Raw genomic sequence first — 19,326 nt, 5'->3', positions numbered from 1 at the left:
TTAATTAGTCATTCCTCAAAACAACCCAATGGGAGAGAGGAACATAATTATCTCTGTTTAGAAATGAAACCAACCAACAGTGCGTACAGTGCCCCACAGAGGCAGATCCCCTGGCTATGCAGTCATGGCTGCTGGGAATATGCCAGCTGTCAGGGCCACCACACATCCAATAGGAGACGCAAGAGTGAGAATTTTACAAAATACCTCCGATGTTCCTATTTCATAAGCATTTGGGTTTAGATTTGCTGAGATTCGTCTTGCAAACCTTTATAAACATAACATCAGATCTATCAGACCACTTTTCATGGCAACACAACATAAGATGTGCAACATTGTATATATGCTTTTTAAATGTTCACAAATTCCCTCAAATAACCAACAGAATTATAATAGTGAAGGTAAGGAATAATCAAACAGCAAATACATACTAAATATTCATTATTCACAGGGCTCCATACTGGAACTATGAACAGGGATGGGGGAAAGAAATTAAAAAAGATACCTACAGCCCTGGCTTTGCTCTAATCTAAGGTACCTAGAATTTGATAAAGAATCCAGCGAAATGCATATAAAACTTAATGTTTTAGAAAAATTTAATTATATGTAACCTTAATTTTAGAATAAGCATTTTTTTCTATATCTTTCTCCACAAAAATACATTTTCTTTAAGTTAAGGTGCAAGGGTGCACAAGTTACTTTAGAAGGTTGGAAAAGTCCCAGGAATTGGCCCTGAAATTATTTATTTTATTACTTAAAGAACGCTGGTGAATTCTCTCTTTTAAGAAAGAAAATATGGGGCTGGGCGCGATGGCTCACGCCTGTAATCCCAGCACTTTGGGAGGCTGAGGAGGGCAGATCACGAGGTCAGGAGTTCAAGACCAGCCTGACCAATATGGTGAAACTCCCTCTCTACCAAAAATACAAAAATTAGCCACGTGTGGTGGGACATGCCTGTAGTCCCAGCTACTCGGGAGGCTAAGGCAGGAGAATTGCATGAACCCAGGAGGCGGAGGTTGCAGTGAGCCAAGATTGTGCCATTGCACTCCAGCCTAAGCGACAGAGTGAGACTGTGTCTCAAAAAAAGAAAGAAAGGAGAGAGAGAGAGGGAGGGAGGAAGGGAGGGAGGGAGGGAAGGAAGGAAGGAAGGAAGGAAGGAAGGAAGGAAGGAAGGAAGGAAGGAAGGAAAAGAAAAGAAAGAAACTATGGGCTGGGTGCGGTGGGCTCACACCTGTAATCCCAGCACTTTGAGAGGCCGAGGCAGGCATATCACCTGAGGTCGGGGGTTCAAGACCAGCCTGACCAACATGGAGAAACCCTGTCTCTACTAAAAATACAAAATTAGCTGGGAGAGGTGGCGCATGCCTATAATCCCAGCTACTCAGGAGACTGAGGCAGGAGAATCGCTTGAACCCGGGAGGCAGAGGTTGCAGTGCACCGTGATCGGCACCATTGCACTCCAGCCTGGGCAACAAGAGCAAAGCTCCATCTCAAAAAAAAAAAGAAAAAATTTCCTAGCTGACCATGGAAGGATAACAAATGTGATGAATCTGGCTGTGTGCGTTGGCTCACGCCTGTAATCCCAGCATTTTGGAAGGCCGAGGCAGGCAGATCACTTGAGGTAAGGAGCTCGAGATCAGCCTGGCCAACATGGTGAAGCCCCATCTCTACCAAAAATATAAAAAATTAGCCAGTATGATGGTGTGCACCTGTAATCCCAGCTACTTGGGAGGCTGAGGCAGGAAAATCGCTTGAACCCGGGAGGTGAGGTTGCAGTGAGCCAAGATCGTGCCACTGCACTCCAGCCTGGGAGACAGAGCGAGACTCCATCTCAAAAGAAAAAAAATGTGATGAATCCATGTGTTATTATTTCCCACTACACTAAGCCATCAATATATCATGATTCTCTATGTGCTCTTCTAACACACAAACACACACCACACACACACTAACACATAATCGTTGCTTTTAATTGAAGAACATTTTCAACACCTCTCAAGTGGCAAAAATCCTGTTTATATTCTTGTCTGCCCCAGTTTATGGCTTCATAAGAATTTTTTCATTTGTTTTTTGAGGCAGAGTCTCGCTGTGTCGCCCAGGCTAGAGTGCAGTGGTGTGATCTCAGCTCACAGCAACCTCCGCCTCCTGGGTTCCAGTGATTCTCCAGCCTTAACCTCCCAAATAGGTGGGATTGCAGGAGCCCACCACCAGACCCAGCTAATTTTTGTATTTTTAGTAGAGACAGGGTTTCACCATGTTGGCCAGGCTGGTCTCGAACTCCTGACCTCAGGTGATCCACCTGCCTCGGCCTCTCAAAGTGCTAGGATTACAAGTGTGGGCCACCGCATTCCAGCCCCATTTTAAGAATTTAATCTTCATTTCAAGCACAAAAAGACTTTTTTTTTTTTTTTTTTTTTTGGCTGGTGGGGCCTCTTTTTTGAACTCTTTAGGGCCAGATGAACCTTTCTTCCTTGATCCCAGGGTGGAGTCAAAATGAATCTAACAGACAAACGGCCCAACACCCTTCATGTCACTGCCAACTTCTCATTCAAAGGGGTACTTGGGGCGGCAGGTGGAGTTATAATTATAGCTTAGAAAAAAGCAGCATCAGCAGCTGTTGCTTCTGTTTGTTCCCAGCTATAACTGTCATCAGTGGGTAAACTGGCATAAACAGGCCTCTACAAGTGGAAAAACATTTAACCCCTGTTCTTGTCACACTCTGGGTCCTCTCAGTGGCCAGAGAACAGAAAGCAAATCTGACTGTGCACGAGCGAAGGGTGACACCGGGCGTGCAGCACCGACCTGAAGGCACCTCTTCAGGGGGAGCCCGAAATTTGAAGATTCTCTTTCCTGTCGGAGACTACAAACCAAATAAATAGGTTAGTGCCCAGAGTAAACCTATACATTTTAATTCTGACCTCTACTTGCTGTGATTTTCATTTTCCTGGCAGAGCTTGAAAAGAAGAGTGAACTACTAAATGAAAGAAAGGAAAGTTAATTAAGGACGGTTATTTAAAACTACCGGGAGTCCATGAGAACAAATTATGAAATGGGTTTAATTTATTATGCTCCTCTCCCAATTTTGGCTGTATTCGCACTAGGCAAATAGACAAGGTAAAGATGGAAAAATAAAACCGGTTTTGTGGCATGAGTCCCATCCTTTTGTAATGCCACTTACTTGTGCCAAAAGGCCCTGCCTTCTTTATTAAAATCAGTAATGTTGAAAGCTAAGTTTGTGATTTTAGAAAATGCTGTAAATGTAGCTCCAGAGTTTCATTTCCTTAGGGAAAATAGGCAAATCAGAGTTGAATTGTTTTTCCAGCAATGAGTAAAGATAGAAAATTTTCTTGTTTATGATAAAATGTGTGGTGTAGGCTACTTTACAAAAGAAATCTGCTACAGAATTTATTTTTTGTGTCTAGTACAATTCTATCTAAAAGCTTCATGATTTCAGTCTAAGTAGCTCTATAAGACTCTCTTCATAGATCCTTTTGAGAAAAGTAAGATTTTAAATACATCTCATTTTATTTGCATATGTTCTATCTTAGCCAGTAATTGAGCAGGATTTTCAAAGATTAGCTTTGCGCTGTCTGTTTCAAAACCTGAATATTTAATGTCTTGGTGAAAAGTGGTGGAATTCCAAAGAACTCACCGAAAACAAGGCTTTTGGGCCCAGTGCTCATCCTAACCACATTCATGAAATGGACTCAAGTAGAAAGAGTTGTAAATAATGACCTCATTTTGTTCAACTCCAAAGAGAATGTGAACCATCCCTAAGCATTTATGTACAACTTGTCATGGGGAAACTGCACCATTCTTATTTATCACTATGACCCAACTTTTTGGCTGCCTTTTGAAATGCAATGAGTGCTAATGATGCATTTGGACCTCCACTAGAGAGACATCTACATGCAATCAAACCCACCAAAAGTGCCCCATCAATTAAATTCTCACGAGGGCCTTGTTTGTCTCATTTGTTTATTCAAATATATATTGACCAATAGCTATATAATCTAAAAATAATATTTAACAGTTAAGGCAAGTTTAAGATGTCTAATATTACTCTTCCCAGAGACTGCTTTCCTCCTGCTTTCTGCTAAACTGAGATAATGGTTATCTGAAAGTTCCGAATTATAGAAACTAAGAAAGACAAAACAGAGATATGGCTGACTAGTTGCTGGCTTGAATTTCCTTGATATACAGACATACAGATTTATGCCCTATTTTAAACATTGCTTTTTTACTTGTGTTTTGTCTTCTTGCTCTTCTAGAAAAAACTGTCCAAGATGACTGTCACTTACTCCAGTAAAGTAGCAAATGCAACTTTTTTTGGATTTCATAGGTTACTCCTCAAGTGGAGAGGCAGCATCTACAAACTACTGTACAGGGAATTTATTGTTTTTGCTGTTCTTTATACAGCAATAAGTTTGGTGTACAGGTACTTTTCTTTGCATGTCTCCTTAAATGGCCATCAGATGTTGTGTAAGAATACAGTCTCAAAAATCTGAACCTTTTGATTGCCACTGACTTTGCATTATGTAACTCCATTTTTGCGTGAGCCTCTCTTTTGTCTTCTTCCCCTCAGGACAGATTTTAATCCACCACTAACCATTGTTAGGTTGTAAAATAGACCCTCACTGTAAGATTCAGGTGGCCTTCATTCCAGCCCCAGTTGTGCCTCGAGACTGTTGCAATAGGCACAAAATGGAAGGATTATCCTTAGATCTTTACTATGTAAAGATTTTTGAATGGGCAAAGTCCACAGACAATAATTATTTGTGCTTCTGTCAACTTGTCATTCATAGTTGATGATTTGACAGCTTGTAGCAACTACCTATATAATCAACATGTTCATGATTGCTGTATGTCAGGGAAAAGCTTTCCTTCTTTTGGACTGGAATGAAAATATCTTATCCAGGATGATGCCTGCCACACTTAACAGTACCTCAACTAAAGCAAAGGCCTGTAGACTAATTTATTTTCTTTCCGTTTTCTGAGTTGAGGGTATATTATGTTCACAAAAGGAGGTGCTTATTCTTTATAACATTACAACATATGCCTGTCAGATTGACAGGAAATTTGAGCAATATCAAGTCCAAGAAATATTTTTATGATGAAAAGTTATAGTCTTAATAAAATTTCATCAGTATGATAAAAGGGAAGACTTATGAGATTTTAAAGCTTTTTTTATTAAAATTGAATGCATAAATTTCTTCTCTGGAGGAAGCTAAAATTTAAAACAGGAAAGCTAAAGGTTTTTGAGGCTGTATTTCCATTTTTTCTATGTTCATAGTTTGTTATTTTTCTTCTGCATACAGATAAACAAATTTGTGTTTCATTGCTCTCACATTCTTCCTTGCAGCAACAGGATCTCCTTTGGAAAAGAGGGATATTAATGTAGTTGACTGATAATTATTAAAAGTAAAATAGGTAGAGCTATTTTTCCATACGTCAAAACAACCCTTCCAAGCAAGTGTATGCATTGGTATATATTTTGACAAAATATTTTTAGAGGGCAAGTCCTATTAACAACCTCTAATAATTTTTCAGACATGTCATATAATATGATATTATTTTGGCAATTTAGGTAGGTATCACCTAAGCCTTCAGAATATGAAATGGTAAAAGATACAATGGTGTTTCGTGATAATTATCTCATTAGTTCATTTTTACTAATGTGAATTTATTGCTGCTACTTCTGCTAAGAATAGAACAGAATAGCCGTTAGTACAGTTGCAATGCAGCTAGAAATGTTCCTTGGGGCCTCAACTTTTGTTCCAATATCATACTTATACCCCACAACATTTTATTCATATATTTCTTCTAAAGCAGAGGGCTTACATTTATAACAAAAATTATCAGTTCAAGTCATCCTTAAATTTTTAAAGTTCAATTGTAATACCTTATTAAAATAGATCTTTCTATCTTAATCAAAGGTATACCAAGAACTATAGGATGAATTTGTCAAGAAAATCAAACACATCTATAGAAAAATATAGATGTAGTTTCATTCTCTAAGTCTTTATTAGCTCTATTATAGGTACATAATTATTCCTAACAAAAATTATAAGGAGGAACCAGATTCATTAATTTGATTACATTTATTTCTATTTTTGGAGGAATTTGACAAAATAATTTCTGAAATACTTTCTAGCTATTAAAATTTCTACATCTATTAGCCAAATATTTTTTCTTTGGCCAACTATTAATACGAACCATTTTATTATTAACTAAGTATGAGACAATTTGTTAAGTGGTTATATATATGTATACATATATTATTTAATCTTTACAATACCTCTTATATATAGATATTTTTATCCCCACTTACAGATGAGAAAACTGAGACTCAGAGAGATTCAAAAATATGCTGAAAGTCCAAATTCATAAGTGTCAGACTTGGAATTAAAATCTGGCTTTGTCTGACCTTAAAAAAGGTCCATGCTTTCCACATTTAAATCGTCTTTGACCATGTCTATTTGAACATCAGAAACCATTCTGGCTGTAATTGTCATCAGCATAACCCTGATAGACCTCTACAACAATCTGGTACCTCTCCTGTCAGCTTTCCCTGACTTCAGTAATTCTAACACCTCTTCCAAAGCTGGGGCAGGAACTCCAAGCTCACCCTGTAGCCCACACACCTTCTTTGTCAGGACCAGCTCCCAACAGCTCTCTATCTGCAATCTAATTGGTTGCTTACTGTTATCTCATTATCCCTTTGCTTCCTTTATCAAAGTTCTACTGACCCAAATGAGCCTTTGATGCTTGTTATAATGGATCTTTCCTTGAGTTCCTTCTTCCTTTGGAACAGCTACACTCGTCGATTTATTCAAATTCATCTGTTTGGCTTTCCTTCCTGTATTTTGGTCATTATTATTAGTTTGCCTTAAAACATTTCTCCAGACTCTGAATCTCTTCCCTACAATGTAAATATCAATAATGGTCTCATTAAATGCACTTATGTTTAACAATACCAGAAAATGGGGTTTGGGCAGATTGGGTTAGATCTATAATATAAATTTTGAGAGAGTGACTAAATTTAATAATGAAAGTTTTCATTTCTCATTGTTAAATTTGTTTTAGACTCCAAACAATTCTGGGCTTTAAAATGAACAGATATAATATCCCTTGAAGGGATATTATACACATGATAATCAAGAATGTGCTAAGTTGCATATTCAGGAGAAATATCAAGGTGTCAAATTCAGTGTGATTATTTAACAATTACTTAATAATGCTAATTCATACTTAATCAATAATACACTCTTTTTAAGGTATTCCTGATGAATAATTGAAAACTGAACTATTTTGTAACATACCTTGCTCTAAATCCAATGAATCAATCATATAAAACTTTTAAAATATAAAGTTTTTAAAATAAAATGATTAATTAATCCTACTATTTAATAGCTAATCATGTTTACAAAATGTTAGCACTTGAGACATTAAGCAATTAAAAAGCTTTTGAGACACATCAGTTTAAGAAAAAAGGAAAAAATTATTGATCCTTCAAAAATAAAACAGATTATTTGTGCTTAATTGTTTGCACTTAATGTCACTTGCAAAGCAGGTGCAGAAGTATAATATCATAAAGGGCTGTGCATTTTATTTTTGCTCCAGATTGTTACTTACAGGAGCCCAAAAACGTTACTTTGAAAAATTATCAATTTACTGTGACAGATATGCTGAACAAATTCCAGTAACCTTTGTGCTTGGTAAGTATAGGTCACACGCAGATTGCAGCCACATAGCTGTCTCCGTTAGGATGACACCGATGACTCTGCATGGGAGTGTTTCCAAGCTGAGAGGCATGCCTGAAAAGCCACCGCTTGCAATAGAACCAGAATCATCCATAAGGTTTGCCTTCACGGCTGCTTTTGCGAAATTAACACCAAACAAGTTTGAGGAAATAATCTGCTATTGGACATTTAAGCTTTCTCTTCACTAACTCTCCATTTTTGCAGTCAATATTTGAGATCTAATACCCACTTACAGGGTGCTTAGGCATTGCCAGGCACAAATGACATTTTTTTTCTGGAAGGCAAAATCAGAAGATATGGATAATAATATATTTTTGTCCTCCAACCTCTAAAAAGGCTAAAATTCAGCTAAAAGCATCAGTGTCACCAACGTGTCTGCTGTAAGAAACTGCTTTATAATTTCCTGTTATTCTACAGGGTTTTATGTTACTCTGGTAGTGAACCGATGGTGGAACCAGTTTGTGAATTTGCCCTGGCCAGACAGGCTAATGTTCCTCATCTCCAGCAGTGTTCACGGAAGCGACGAGCACGGGCGCCTGCTTAGAAGGACGCTGATGCGCTACGTCAATCTCACCTCCCTGCTCATCTTTCGCTCGGTGAGCACTGCTGTGTACAAAAGATTTCCCACAATGGACCACGTGGTTGAAGCAGGTACTATGAATGGCTTTTCCTTCCATGGGCTCTTCTCAGCTGAGACAGGACCTCCAGAATTCCTTTGAAAATTCTTTATGTTTGTTTATTCACTCAAGAAACATTTATTGGTTGGGCGCGGTGGCTCATGCCTGTAATCCCAGCACTTTGGAAGGTGGAGGCGGGCGGATCACCTGAGGTCAGGAGTTTGAGACCAACCTGGCCAACATGGCGAAACCCCATCTCTACTAAAAATAGAAAAAATTAGCCGGGCGTGGTGGCATGTGCCTGTAATCCCAGCTACTGGGGAGGCTGAGGCACGAGAATCACTTGAACCCGGGAGGCGGAGGCAGAGGTTGCAGTGACCCGAGATTGCAGCACTGCACTCCAGCCTGGGCCACAGAGCCAGAGCTGTCTCAAAAAAAAAAAAAAAGAAAAGAGAAAAAAAAAAAAAGAGAGAGAGAAAGAAAAGGAAAGAAAAGAAAAAGAAACATTTATTGATTACCTACTATGTGCCAGAAGCAAACTAAGAGACAAAGATGAATAAGACATGGTTCCTGCCCTCAAGTTTACTTCAGAGGTGGGGGAGAGAAAGTGGCAGATAGTAACGTTGCCTTAAGGTAAACATAACAATTATCATATTTATTAAACAATCTGGCTGGGCGAGCTCTTTGGAAGGCCCAGGCGGGTGGATCACCTGAGGTCAGGAGTTCCAGACAATCCTGGCCAACATGGTGAAACCCTGTCTCTACTAAAAATACAATAATTAGCTGGGCTTGCTGACTCCTGCCTGTAATTCCTGCTACTCGGGAGGCTGAGGCAGGAGAATCGCTTGAACCTGGGAACTGGAGGTTGCAGTGAGCCAAGATCATGCCGTTGCATTCCACCCTGGGTGACAAGGTCCCCATCAGTCCCCCCCCAAAAAAAAATAAAAATAATCTGTCACATTAACTTACAGTTTTCCAGCACTATACGGTTTGTCTCCTTTATAGCTATTTCGTTTGGACTTCAAGAAAACATGAAAAAGGTAGAAAATAGATTCAGAAAGGTTATAACCTGCCCTGAATTACACAGCTGATCAGTGGAAAAGCCAGAATTAAAATTTAGGCTCCAAACTCCTAAGTTAATACTTTCTAATAGATTCTGGTAGGAACTGGCAATGTCAGTTTCATCTAGGCAGACACTGAGAGGTGACAGTCAAAAGCTGTTTTAGTATGGACCTCTTGTCTCTTGTGCCTCAAAGGAGATGTAGATAGTTAAAGGATGATTCTCTTTGGTGTGTAAATATTTAGCAAAGAAGCTGTTAAGTCAGCCTTCAGTAGGGCGAGGATTAAATGAGATAATTCTTGGCACATATGGATAAGAAGCGTGAGGTGATTCTGCCTTCACATTGAGTCCAGTCTCACATTAGTTTGCAGTATTTAGTCTCCTTTTCTGACATGTCCTGAAAAATAGATATTTTCAGATAATAGTTTTTGTTTGTTTTGGAGTTTGTGTTGGCTTTTTTTGTTGTTGTTGTTTTTGTTTTGCCTTCTTAAATGGCTAATACAGATAGTAACTACTGAAGTCAAAATAAAACTGTAGAGATGAATGTCTATATTTCACATTTTATTTGAGAAGAAAGAACTCCAGTTTGAGGCATACACACAGACCAGATGGTATTCAGTATGTCCAAAATACAAAGAGAAGGTTGGAGGTTTTATAAAAAGACAGAAATGTTACATATTGCTCTTTGAGAAAGTTCACTGGCACTAGTAAGTTTCTGGGGGAGCTGGCAAGTTTTGACTGGTGAGTGATGAGGTGGGTAAAATTAGTCTTCAAGTTGCAGCAGATCATTTCAGCAACTATAAAACTGGTTTCAAGTAATAGCAGGCAGTTTCAGTAACCAGGCCTGCAAAGAATTTTTTTTTTGAGACAGAGTCTTGCTCTGTGGCCAGGCTGGAGTGAAGTGGCGCTATCTTGGCTCACTGCAATCTCTGCCTGCTGGGTTCAAGCGATTCCCCTGCCTCAGACTCCCAAGCAGCTGGGACTACAGGCGCACACCACCACGCCTGGCTAATTTTTTGTATTTTAGTAGAGACAGGGTTTCACCATGTTGGCAGGATGGTCTCAATCTCTTGACTTTGTGATCCGCCCACCTCGGCCTCCCAAAGTGCTGGGATTACAGGCATGAGCCACCATGCCTGGCCTCAACTGCTTTTTCCTGGTGGCTTCTTGACTCTGTTTTAGTTGGGTACGACAAGAATGACCCAATTATGTTATCAAATTTCACAATGATTAAGAACACGGAGTAAGGGTTTGAAACTTTATCTCACAGCTTACTAGCTACATGACTTTGTCTGAGTTAGTTAACCATTCTGTTCCTCAGTTTCCTCATCCATAAAATGGACTTAAAGTAACTTATAATAGCACCTACCTCATATATCCCACAGGCTTGTTATGAGGATTAAAAAAGTTAGCATTTGCAAAATGTTTAGAGCATTCCTGGCACACAGTAAGTGCTGCATAATTTCTTGCCATTGTAATGAAATTACATCTCAAACAACAGCATAACATAGCACCCTAGCCACTTTAGAAGACTTGTTATTAATATAATATCCCAGGTCTTTTTTATCTACTTTGATCAAGAGGTTATGAATGTCAAGGTTGAAATAAGGAAGAAGGGTGTAGATGATGTTGTTAGAGATGCAGAGTGAGATATGAGAAAGTAATGGGTGCCAGGAGTTGGTTAAGGGGGATTCAGGGGGAGGGTCTGAAGGCCTGGCACATGTACAGGTATATGATAATGTAAAACCAGTAGGAACTTTAAAAAAAATTAATTGCCATCCTTCCTCCAAATATGAAAGTAGAATACTGTTTCAGAATGACCTAGTTAAAAATGCTACTAGACAGCTCAATTTTATCTTACCTTAATGTCTCCAGGAACAAATAGATTAAGAATTACCATCTCTAAGAAAGACCTAAAAACAAACAAGAAACGTATGACCTATTCCAAGTTGATGAGCTAAAGTTTACTTGGATGAACAGAGGTGATGTTTCTCTAGTTCTGATGCATCCTTGAAATGAAGAGAGTGCATTCTGACAGGAATCAGATGCCGGGTCCAATCCTCAAAGCAAATCTCATCTTCTTAGTGTCACCTTCATATTAAAAGCACACCAGGAAGAAGCCAGGTTGGCTGGCAATGGAGAGGCCTCTGGGGCCTCTGGTCAGACATGAGCTCCGAGGACTGAGCTGTGCTCAGGTCTGAGGGGCAAGTAGATATAGGGAGGCAAATAGGAAAATGACATGATTTCATTTCCTTTGAGTGTATTTTTCAGAATACCAAGGCCCACTCCCTCTCAAACTTGTACAGATGTCTGCCATGTACTTGCATTCAGACTTTTCCCTTTCCAAGGCATGTGGAATACTGCAATACTTCTATCTGCTCAGCTACCAATGTTTCTGCCATTCCAAGGGAATCTCAAAATGAGTCCTTCACTTCTGGATGGACATTTAAACTAGTCTCTAGGAGTGATCCACAGACCCACAGGCCCTCTACATCTTGAATAACTTGAGTTTATTTATTTAAAATGCATATTCCTGGGTCCCACCCACGTCAGTCCCTCTGAATTATTATAGAACCTAATAGAACCTTTGGATGTACGGCCTAGGAATCTGCAGTGAAACATGCTCCTGTGTTGGTTTTTTCAGTACCCCAAAGTTTGAGAAGTATTGCATCTTTTCTGGGATGCTTATTTTTTAAACCCTTTTTCTCACTCCTGGGGCAAAAGGCTTTGGCAACCACCAACTCATTACTGATAACAAAGCAGCAGCAATTAAGAAAGGATGGATTCGAGGTTTCAGCTTGAGGGTCATGAATTACAAAGAAGAGCTTTGAGGAAGCAGTCTGGTGGGAGGCTACTGTATAAGGGATTTGAATTCCACCTGCTTGGATGTAACAAGCATTGTTCTGACTTAAACTTTTTGGTTGGTTTGTCTGAAGCGGATGAAGGGAGAAGAGAATTGACAGAGGAGCTGTGATGAGGTGAAAGCCTTTCCAAGGGTCCTGTGACACAATCACTGATTATCTCAGTGAAAAGGTCCCAGTTGCTCTCATTAATTCCTAAGTATTTTCTCAAAAGGCAGAAAAGAGGTAGTAGGTACAGCTTGTCCCCACAGGAATATACTGTGCTTCTGGTAAGTAATTTTGAAGATAACTACTTTCCTCTCTTGATGCTTGTAAATACTTGATAAGATGTTTTGATTCAGTGTAAGACCATACTATACGCACGCATTGTGTGTTAGGCGGCAGGGCAAAGGTTCCAAGCCACTATCCTCTAAGCCAGGAGAGACGCTTCAGAGGCCTGTCTTCCTGGCTGCCCCAGGCCGGCACCTGCTGTCACCGGCAGCGCTGACTCACTGAACTTCCTGCTGCTTTCCCCAGCAGAGAGGGCTGACTCAGAGTCTGCACATGGGGTCTGCTTCCAAGTTCTTCCAACTGGGCATATGCCTCCGCCACTCTCTGACTGTCCTTTGCCTGTGCCAAGGTTTCTGGGAAGAACAGGAAGTTCAGGGATGGCGGAAAATGTTTGGCAGATCCCCTGAGTCCAAAGCCGGAGCACCTGCTCCTGCCTGAGGGCAGAGAGGACTGGTAAGTAAAGCACTGAGGGCCCCAAAGGGGTGGGGACAAGGTTAAGGGTACGAAGGACCTTCTTGTCAGTTGAATTCTCTACATAAAATCACCTGTAAGAAAAAGTACATGTTCTCAAATTTCAGGGTGCATTACATATTGTTAAAATCAATATTGCTAAAAATTTGGATCCCACGATACCACTCCCAGAGATTCTGACTCAGTAGGTCTGGAATGGGCTCCAGGAATCAATGTGTTGAACAAACTCCTGGAGACTCTGAGGCTGGTGGTCCCTGGCTTGTGTTCTGGGAAGCAACGGGCTTTGAGGCAATCGGTTTCCCTCCAGCTTCTCTTTCTTCTGCGAGGGTTTTTGCCTCCATAGATTCAGTGCTGGCCAGAAGGAAATAAGCGAGAGGGCCAAGAGTGAGGACCAGCACCTCCTTCTGAAGCATGTGGCAATTCCTTGGCTAGAGCTGGATGAACTAGGTCACATACCTGCTCATCCTTGAACTTTTCTTGCTTTTAAGTTGGACAGTCAAGTTACATTATTCTGAAAAATAACAAGACCAAAACACATGCTGCTGGGGAAATATATATAATTTGATGCTACAGGTTAAATTTCTCAAATTAAAAATAAAAAAGTTTTTGTTTCTGCTTATATGAAAATAAAAATAGAACAGTGGAATTTGGAATAATGTCTATTATGCTGAAAAGTCCCTGAACTGGTCTGTGATCAGTTATTTATCAGAGAAACTGCAACAGTCTCTGTTACTTTTGCCTATTGGCTACAAATCTGCTCTGGAAAATTCCAGTCATTCCAATCACCTGCCCTGGGAGATGTCATTCATTCCAAGTCAAGTCAGATGCACAGTTCCAGATCCTGGCTGAGTCAAGTGATGACCTTAGTTGTGTGCATATAGTATGGTCTCATACTGAATCAAAACATCTTATCTAGTATTTACAAGCATCAGGAGAGGAAAGTAGTTATCTTCAAAATTACTTACCAGAAGCACAATGATACGTAATAGGAAATTATATACATTCCTCTTAAAGAAACATTACCAAGCTGGTGCTAGATCTATTATGCCTTTGCTCATGCAACAAAGGTTTACTGTGTGTACAATATATGCCAGGCACTGTGCTGGGCACTGGGAATACCCTTATAAGCAGAACAAATATGGTCCCCATCCTCAAGGATTAGTAAAATTTACTACAAATCTTATCTTAAATTAATCATTGTCATAAACAAGCACAAATATATTTACAGTTAAACTTTACATCTCTGCGTTGCAATTCTCTCTCTCTAAAATAAATAGTTTCTGTCTGTATTTAGTAGTTCATAAGAGTAGTTATAAGACAGTAACCTCTGAGGAAAAAAACACCCTTTAATTTTCTTAAAGCCTTGGAGTCTTTTTTTTTTTTGAAACACGTTCTCACTCAGTTGCCCAAGCTGGAGTGCAGTAGCACGGTCATAGCTTACAGTAACCTCAAACTTCTGGGCTCAAGCCATCCTCCTGCCTCAGCCTTTTGAGCAACTAGGACTACAGATGTGCACCACTGTGCCTGGCCAATTTACTTATTTATTTGTTTAATCCCTTTTTTTCTTTTTTTTCTTTTTTGATACAGAGTCTCACTATGTTGCCTATGCTGGTCTTGAACTCCTGGCCTCAAGCAATCTTCCCACCATAGCCTCCCAAAGGGCTGGGATTTCTGGTGTGAGCCACCACACCTGGCCTGCCCTGGAATCTTAATGTAAAGTTTCTTGACTGTCTTCTATGACTACAGGGAGCCTGATGAGACTCCACTGGAATTTCCAGTGACACTTATGGTTAACAGACCTTAATATAACCAAGCAAGCCACCAGTTGTCAATGGATGTTGAGATAAAAGTTCTAACTTCAGATGCTCTGGCTATAAGTCTAGCCCTATAAATGGAACTCAGGTCTGGGTCACTTACTGCTTAAAAGCCAAACAACTCAGGAACTTTGGTAAAATGAACGTTAGCTTTATTTGAGAAGTCAGCAACCAGGGGAAGGCAGTGAACTGGGTTGAAAGGCCACCTTTCAGAATTGTGCCTCTAGGTAAAGGATTTCTAAGGGAAATTAAGAGAAATGAAGATCAAAACAGTCTTGTGAAATGTGAGCAGTTTCAGTCAGCTGGGCAGTTAATCATTGCTTTCTTGGTGAAAGTTTTGCGACTTTCTGCAGGTGCCATCAGCATATTCTTACAGGCTAGTCAGCCCATTCCCAGAGCTGTTGGTCAGCATATTTTCCTTCTTTCTTTTTTTCTTTTCTTTTTTTTTTTTTTTTTTTGAGGCAGAATCTTGCTCTGTTGCCCAGGCTGGAGTATAGTGTTGAAATCTTGGCTCACTGCAACCTCTGCCTCCCCAGTTCAAGTGCTTCTTCTGCCTCAGCTGCCCAAGTAGCTGGGATTACTGGCACAGGCCACCACACCCGGCTAATTTTTGTGTTTTTAGTAGAGACAGGGTTTCACCATATTGGCCAGGCTGGTCTTGAACTCCTGGCCTCAAGTGATCCCACCTTGGCCTCTCAAATTGCTGGGATTACAGGCATGAGCCACCGAGCCCAGCCAGCATATTTTCTTTTATCTCTGTTGAAGGTCCTGTTTTCTTGAGGCTGTTTTTTGGGACTAATGTACAAACTCAAGGAAAACAATAATATTATTCAAACAAGCAAGCTTTTCTCTAACATGGAATTAATAGTGTTAGAACCACATTTGCGTTTCTGGCACAGATAGATCATTTAATCTGTGATCTTCTCCTCTCTCACTAGGTAAACTAAAATGACTTTTATATAACATATTATGTAACATTCACAAAATTAATTGAATCTGGTATAACATTTCTGCCCTGGGTGGGCTGTTTTTGTTTTTTTTTTTTTTTTTTTCCTGATCCATTACACAGCTCTGGGGCTCCTTGGTCTCTGAATCTCCACTGCCTTGTGTTACAAGAGTGAGAGCCAAGGGGATAGTGGTATTCACAGCTGTGCCAGTTTTTCCTCTGTTGGCTGAACTTTTAGAGGCTGAGTAAGTCACCCCTCTGTAGTCTCACATGATGAGTCTGGAACAGACAGAATGTCATCCTGCGAGTGAAACTTGACTCACCTATGTGTAGTTGCTCTGCACATGAGAGAAAGTGCATGCAAAACTAGCCCTTCTTGAATTAATAGCATGGATAGGCAGTGTCGGTTGGTCAGTGTTTGAAGGTTCCCCCCACATTTCTGTTTCAGGAGTTAAATAAAGGCTATCCACTCAATGTTTCTCAAAGTATGGTTGCAGACCACATTCACTGATTAGCCAGGGTGCTTATTTAAACTGCAGGTTACTAGGCAACCTGGGGAATCAGAATCTGGATCTAGGGCTTAGGACCTAGAAACTGACATTTTAAACAGTCTCCCTAGAAGCACTGCAGGATGTTTGACCCAGACTGAGAATGCTGAAATGATCAGCACTAGGGCAGTTGTTCAACCTAAACTTTGCTGCATGTTGGAATCTCTGGTGATCTTTTAAAAATTCTGATGCCTGACTCCCATTCTCAGATATTAGGATTCATTAGGTATGTAGAGCAACCTGGGCACCAGGATTTTTCAAAACTCCCCAGACCATTGTAATGTATAGCAGAGTTTAGGAACAGCTGCACTAGAACACATCAATTAATTCCTCCGATTTCATCTGCAAATTGCCTCAGATCTATTCTACCCAGGGCAAATAAAATTCTGGGCCACTGTGCAGATGAGGATTTAAAAGCACTGATTTCTTTGTATGTTATTTCTTGTGTGTGATTATGGAGAAGGCAGTGAATTACCAGATGGGATACTAATTTATGGACAAGGATATGGGTAACTAGAGATTTGCTCATATCAATATAATAGAGGAGTGTCTGTCTCTGTTCCTTATTGCTACTCCCAGAAACTGATTTTGCTCCACCGTAGCCTATTTCAGGCTTTTCCAGCTGTGGTTTGTAACTCATTATGGGATTCTTAAATCAGGTTAATGGCTTGTAACCAGCATTTTTAGTGGAATGGAATGGAGAACAATAGAATAGAATAGAATAGAATAGAATAGAATAGAATAGAATAGAATAGAATAGAATAGAATAGAACAGCAGAAAGCACATCATGTGGCAGGGCCAATAACTGTTTTGTGAACAACATATATCTTACTATGGTTTATGGTAAAAAAACAAACAAACAAAAAAACCTGGTTGACATCCTGCGCTGCATGATGTTGTTGCAATGTGATTTCATCCCTCTCTCAATCTCATTTTGCTCCCCCCTTGATTTTCCCAATTGACAGGGATTTCTAAACCTCTTCAATTGAATGGAAAGGACAGCTGTAGCTGAAGCTGGTGGCTTCATTCCATTCATTTGGAAAACACAGAGATAAAAACAAGCCAGGCACGTTGCACTCTTCCTGAAAAAGTGTCATCCCTTGGAGAAGGGCTCAGATGCTGAATACACAACTCTCTCAGAAAGAACTGGCATGAAACCCATTCTGCCTTCAAGTTTTGAGATGCAGAGCTTTTAGTTCCTCTGCTAATAGAGCCTCGTTTGAATACTCTGCTTGAAAGGCAAAAGACATCTGCCTCAACTTCAATCAAGGAAAAATAGAGCAACTGTACAGCAGGCAGAATCTCTATGATGACTGGAATTTTGTCTATCAATGGATGTAATTAATCCTTTGGCTCGAGGGCAATAAAATTTTGTCTTAAAGTAGCAGATCCTGCTCCATCAAACCACAACTCAATTGGGAGTAAATGCAAACATGTGTCTATATTGAGAGATAGATTTTACTCTGATTAGAAAGATGAAGGAGGGATTTGGGGATAAACAATATGAAAATTGCTGAGCAGAGCTGAGCCAGCCAGAAGAAAAAGCGATAGCAAGAGAAACTGTAGGCAGATGCAACGGCAGGATAAAATAGCTATGCCAGGGGTGTGATGGGGCCTGAGGAGAGCATGGCATGGAGACAGACACGTGCAGGGAACCAAGTGGTGGGAGGACAAGCCCACTCAGAGTGTTGCCGAACTGTAGCAAATCAGTAACTATAATTAGCATAGCCTCAGCAATGACAATAATGATCATATTCTGAAAAAATATATTGGTCTCTGCTTAAAATGGCTTGAAGTCCTGATAAGGGTGACATTCCATTTCATAACAAATACTTTTGGAATGGACTTGACCAGCAATCTAGAGATTTTCTTTCAGTTGACCGACTTTGATTTCCAAAGGTGGAGTTACTTTTGTGAACCCCCAAAATCTGAGACAGGTCTCAGTTAATTTAGAAAGTTTATTTTGCCAAGGTTGAGGTTGTGCACCCGTGACACAGCCTCAGGTGGTCCTGATGACATGTGCCCAAAGCGGTCAGAACAGTTTGGTTTTATGCATTGTAGGAAGACATGAGACATCGATCAACATATGTAAGATAAACATTGGTTCAGTCTGGAAAAGCCAGAGATGACTCAAAGTGGGGAGGGGGCTTCCGGGTCATAGGTAGGTAAGAGACAAATGGTTGCATTCTTCTGGGTTTCTGATTAGCCTCTCCAAAGGAGGAAATCAGATATGCATTTATCTCAGTGAACGGAGCAATGACTTTAATAGAATGGGAGGCATGTATGCCGTAAGCAGTTCCCAACTTGACTTTTCCCTTTAGCTTAGTGATTTTGGGGACCCAAGATATTTTCCTTTCACACTTTGGATAAGTAAGATGTGTGACCCTGCAAGGAATAACAAAAATTATTCTGCTTATGTATTCTTAGAGGATACATTAATGTCTCAGTGATTGTCATTCATCTTTCACAGCACCTAGCAAAATACTCAATAAATTTGTGCTAAAAACAAAATCACCAGCTCTTCTTGCTGTACTTGTCCTCTTTCAATCTCTTGCTTTAGTGTTTGCACCAAATAAACCCTCACTCTGCATATTTGCTTTCTGCTTAGAAGCTAAGAAAGGATTTGCTAGCACAATTTGATCCATGCTTCTGAATAAAAAATAACCAGAGATAAAGTTATTCTTTGGTCAAATGACAGAGATTGAAGCCAATATATAAATGAGATCATTTTTTAAAATTGCACTATAGGTCTCAAGAATATAACTTTTAGACAATTGATATGGAATATGTGAGAATAGGCTACAGCAAGTCTTTAAGCATAAAGCCAAGACAGATCAAGTTTATCTATTAACTTCGTCCAATAAGATTTAACTGGCCAGGCACAGTGGCACATAGCTGTAATCCCAGCACTTCGGGAGGCCAAGGTGGGCAGATCACTTGAGCCCAGGAAGTTCAAGACCAGCCTGGGCAACATGGCG

At 40.0% G+C, this 19,326-nt stretch overlaps 1 protein-coding gene across 3 annotated transcripts in view; it reads left to right on the top strand.

Annotated features, from left to right (window-relative positions):
* The first annotated feature begins 2,746 nt into the window (after positions 1 to 2,746).
* The window catches only part of BEST3 (bestrophin 3), a 54,125-nt gene continuing 37,545 nt past the window's right edge, over positions 2,747 to 19,326 (top strand). For 2 of the 3 annotated variants that reach the window (XM_019037818.3, XM_004053553.5), the window contains exons 1-3: positions 4,284 to 4,435; positions 7,621 to 7,715; positions 8,178 to 8,411. In XM_019037818.3, the coding sequence (XP_018893363.1) occupies positions 4,284 to 4,435; positions 7,621 to 7,715; positions 8,178 to 8,411 (481 nt within the window). Of the gene's footprint in view, positions 2,877 to 4,283; positions 4,436 to 7,620; positions 7,716 to 8,177; positions 8,412 to 19,326 lie in introns of those variants that run through there. The other variant, XM_019037817.4, reaches the window with a different exon arrangement.

Source organism: Gorilla gorilla, chromosome 10 (assembly GCF_029281585.2).
Source record: "Gorilla gorilla gorilla isolate KB3781 chromosome 10, NHGRI_mGorGor1-v2.1_pri, whole genome shotgun sequence".
Lineage (NCBI taxonomy): Eukaryota > Metazoa > Chordata > Mammalia > Primates > Hominidae > Gorilla > Gorilla gorilla.
Note: the sequence above shows the minus strand (reverse complement) of the source record. Positions and strands in the feature narration are given on the sequence as shown.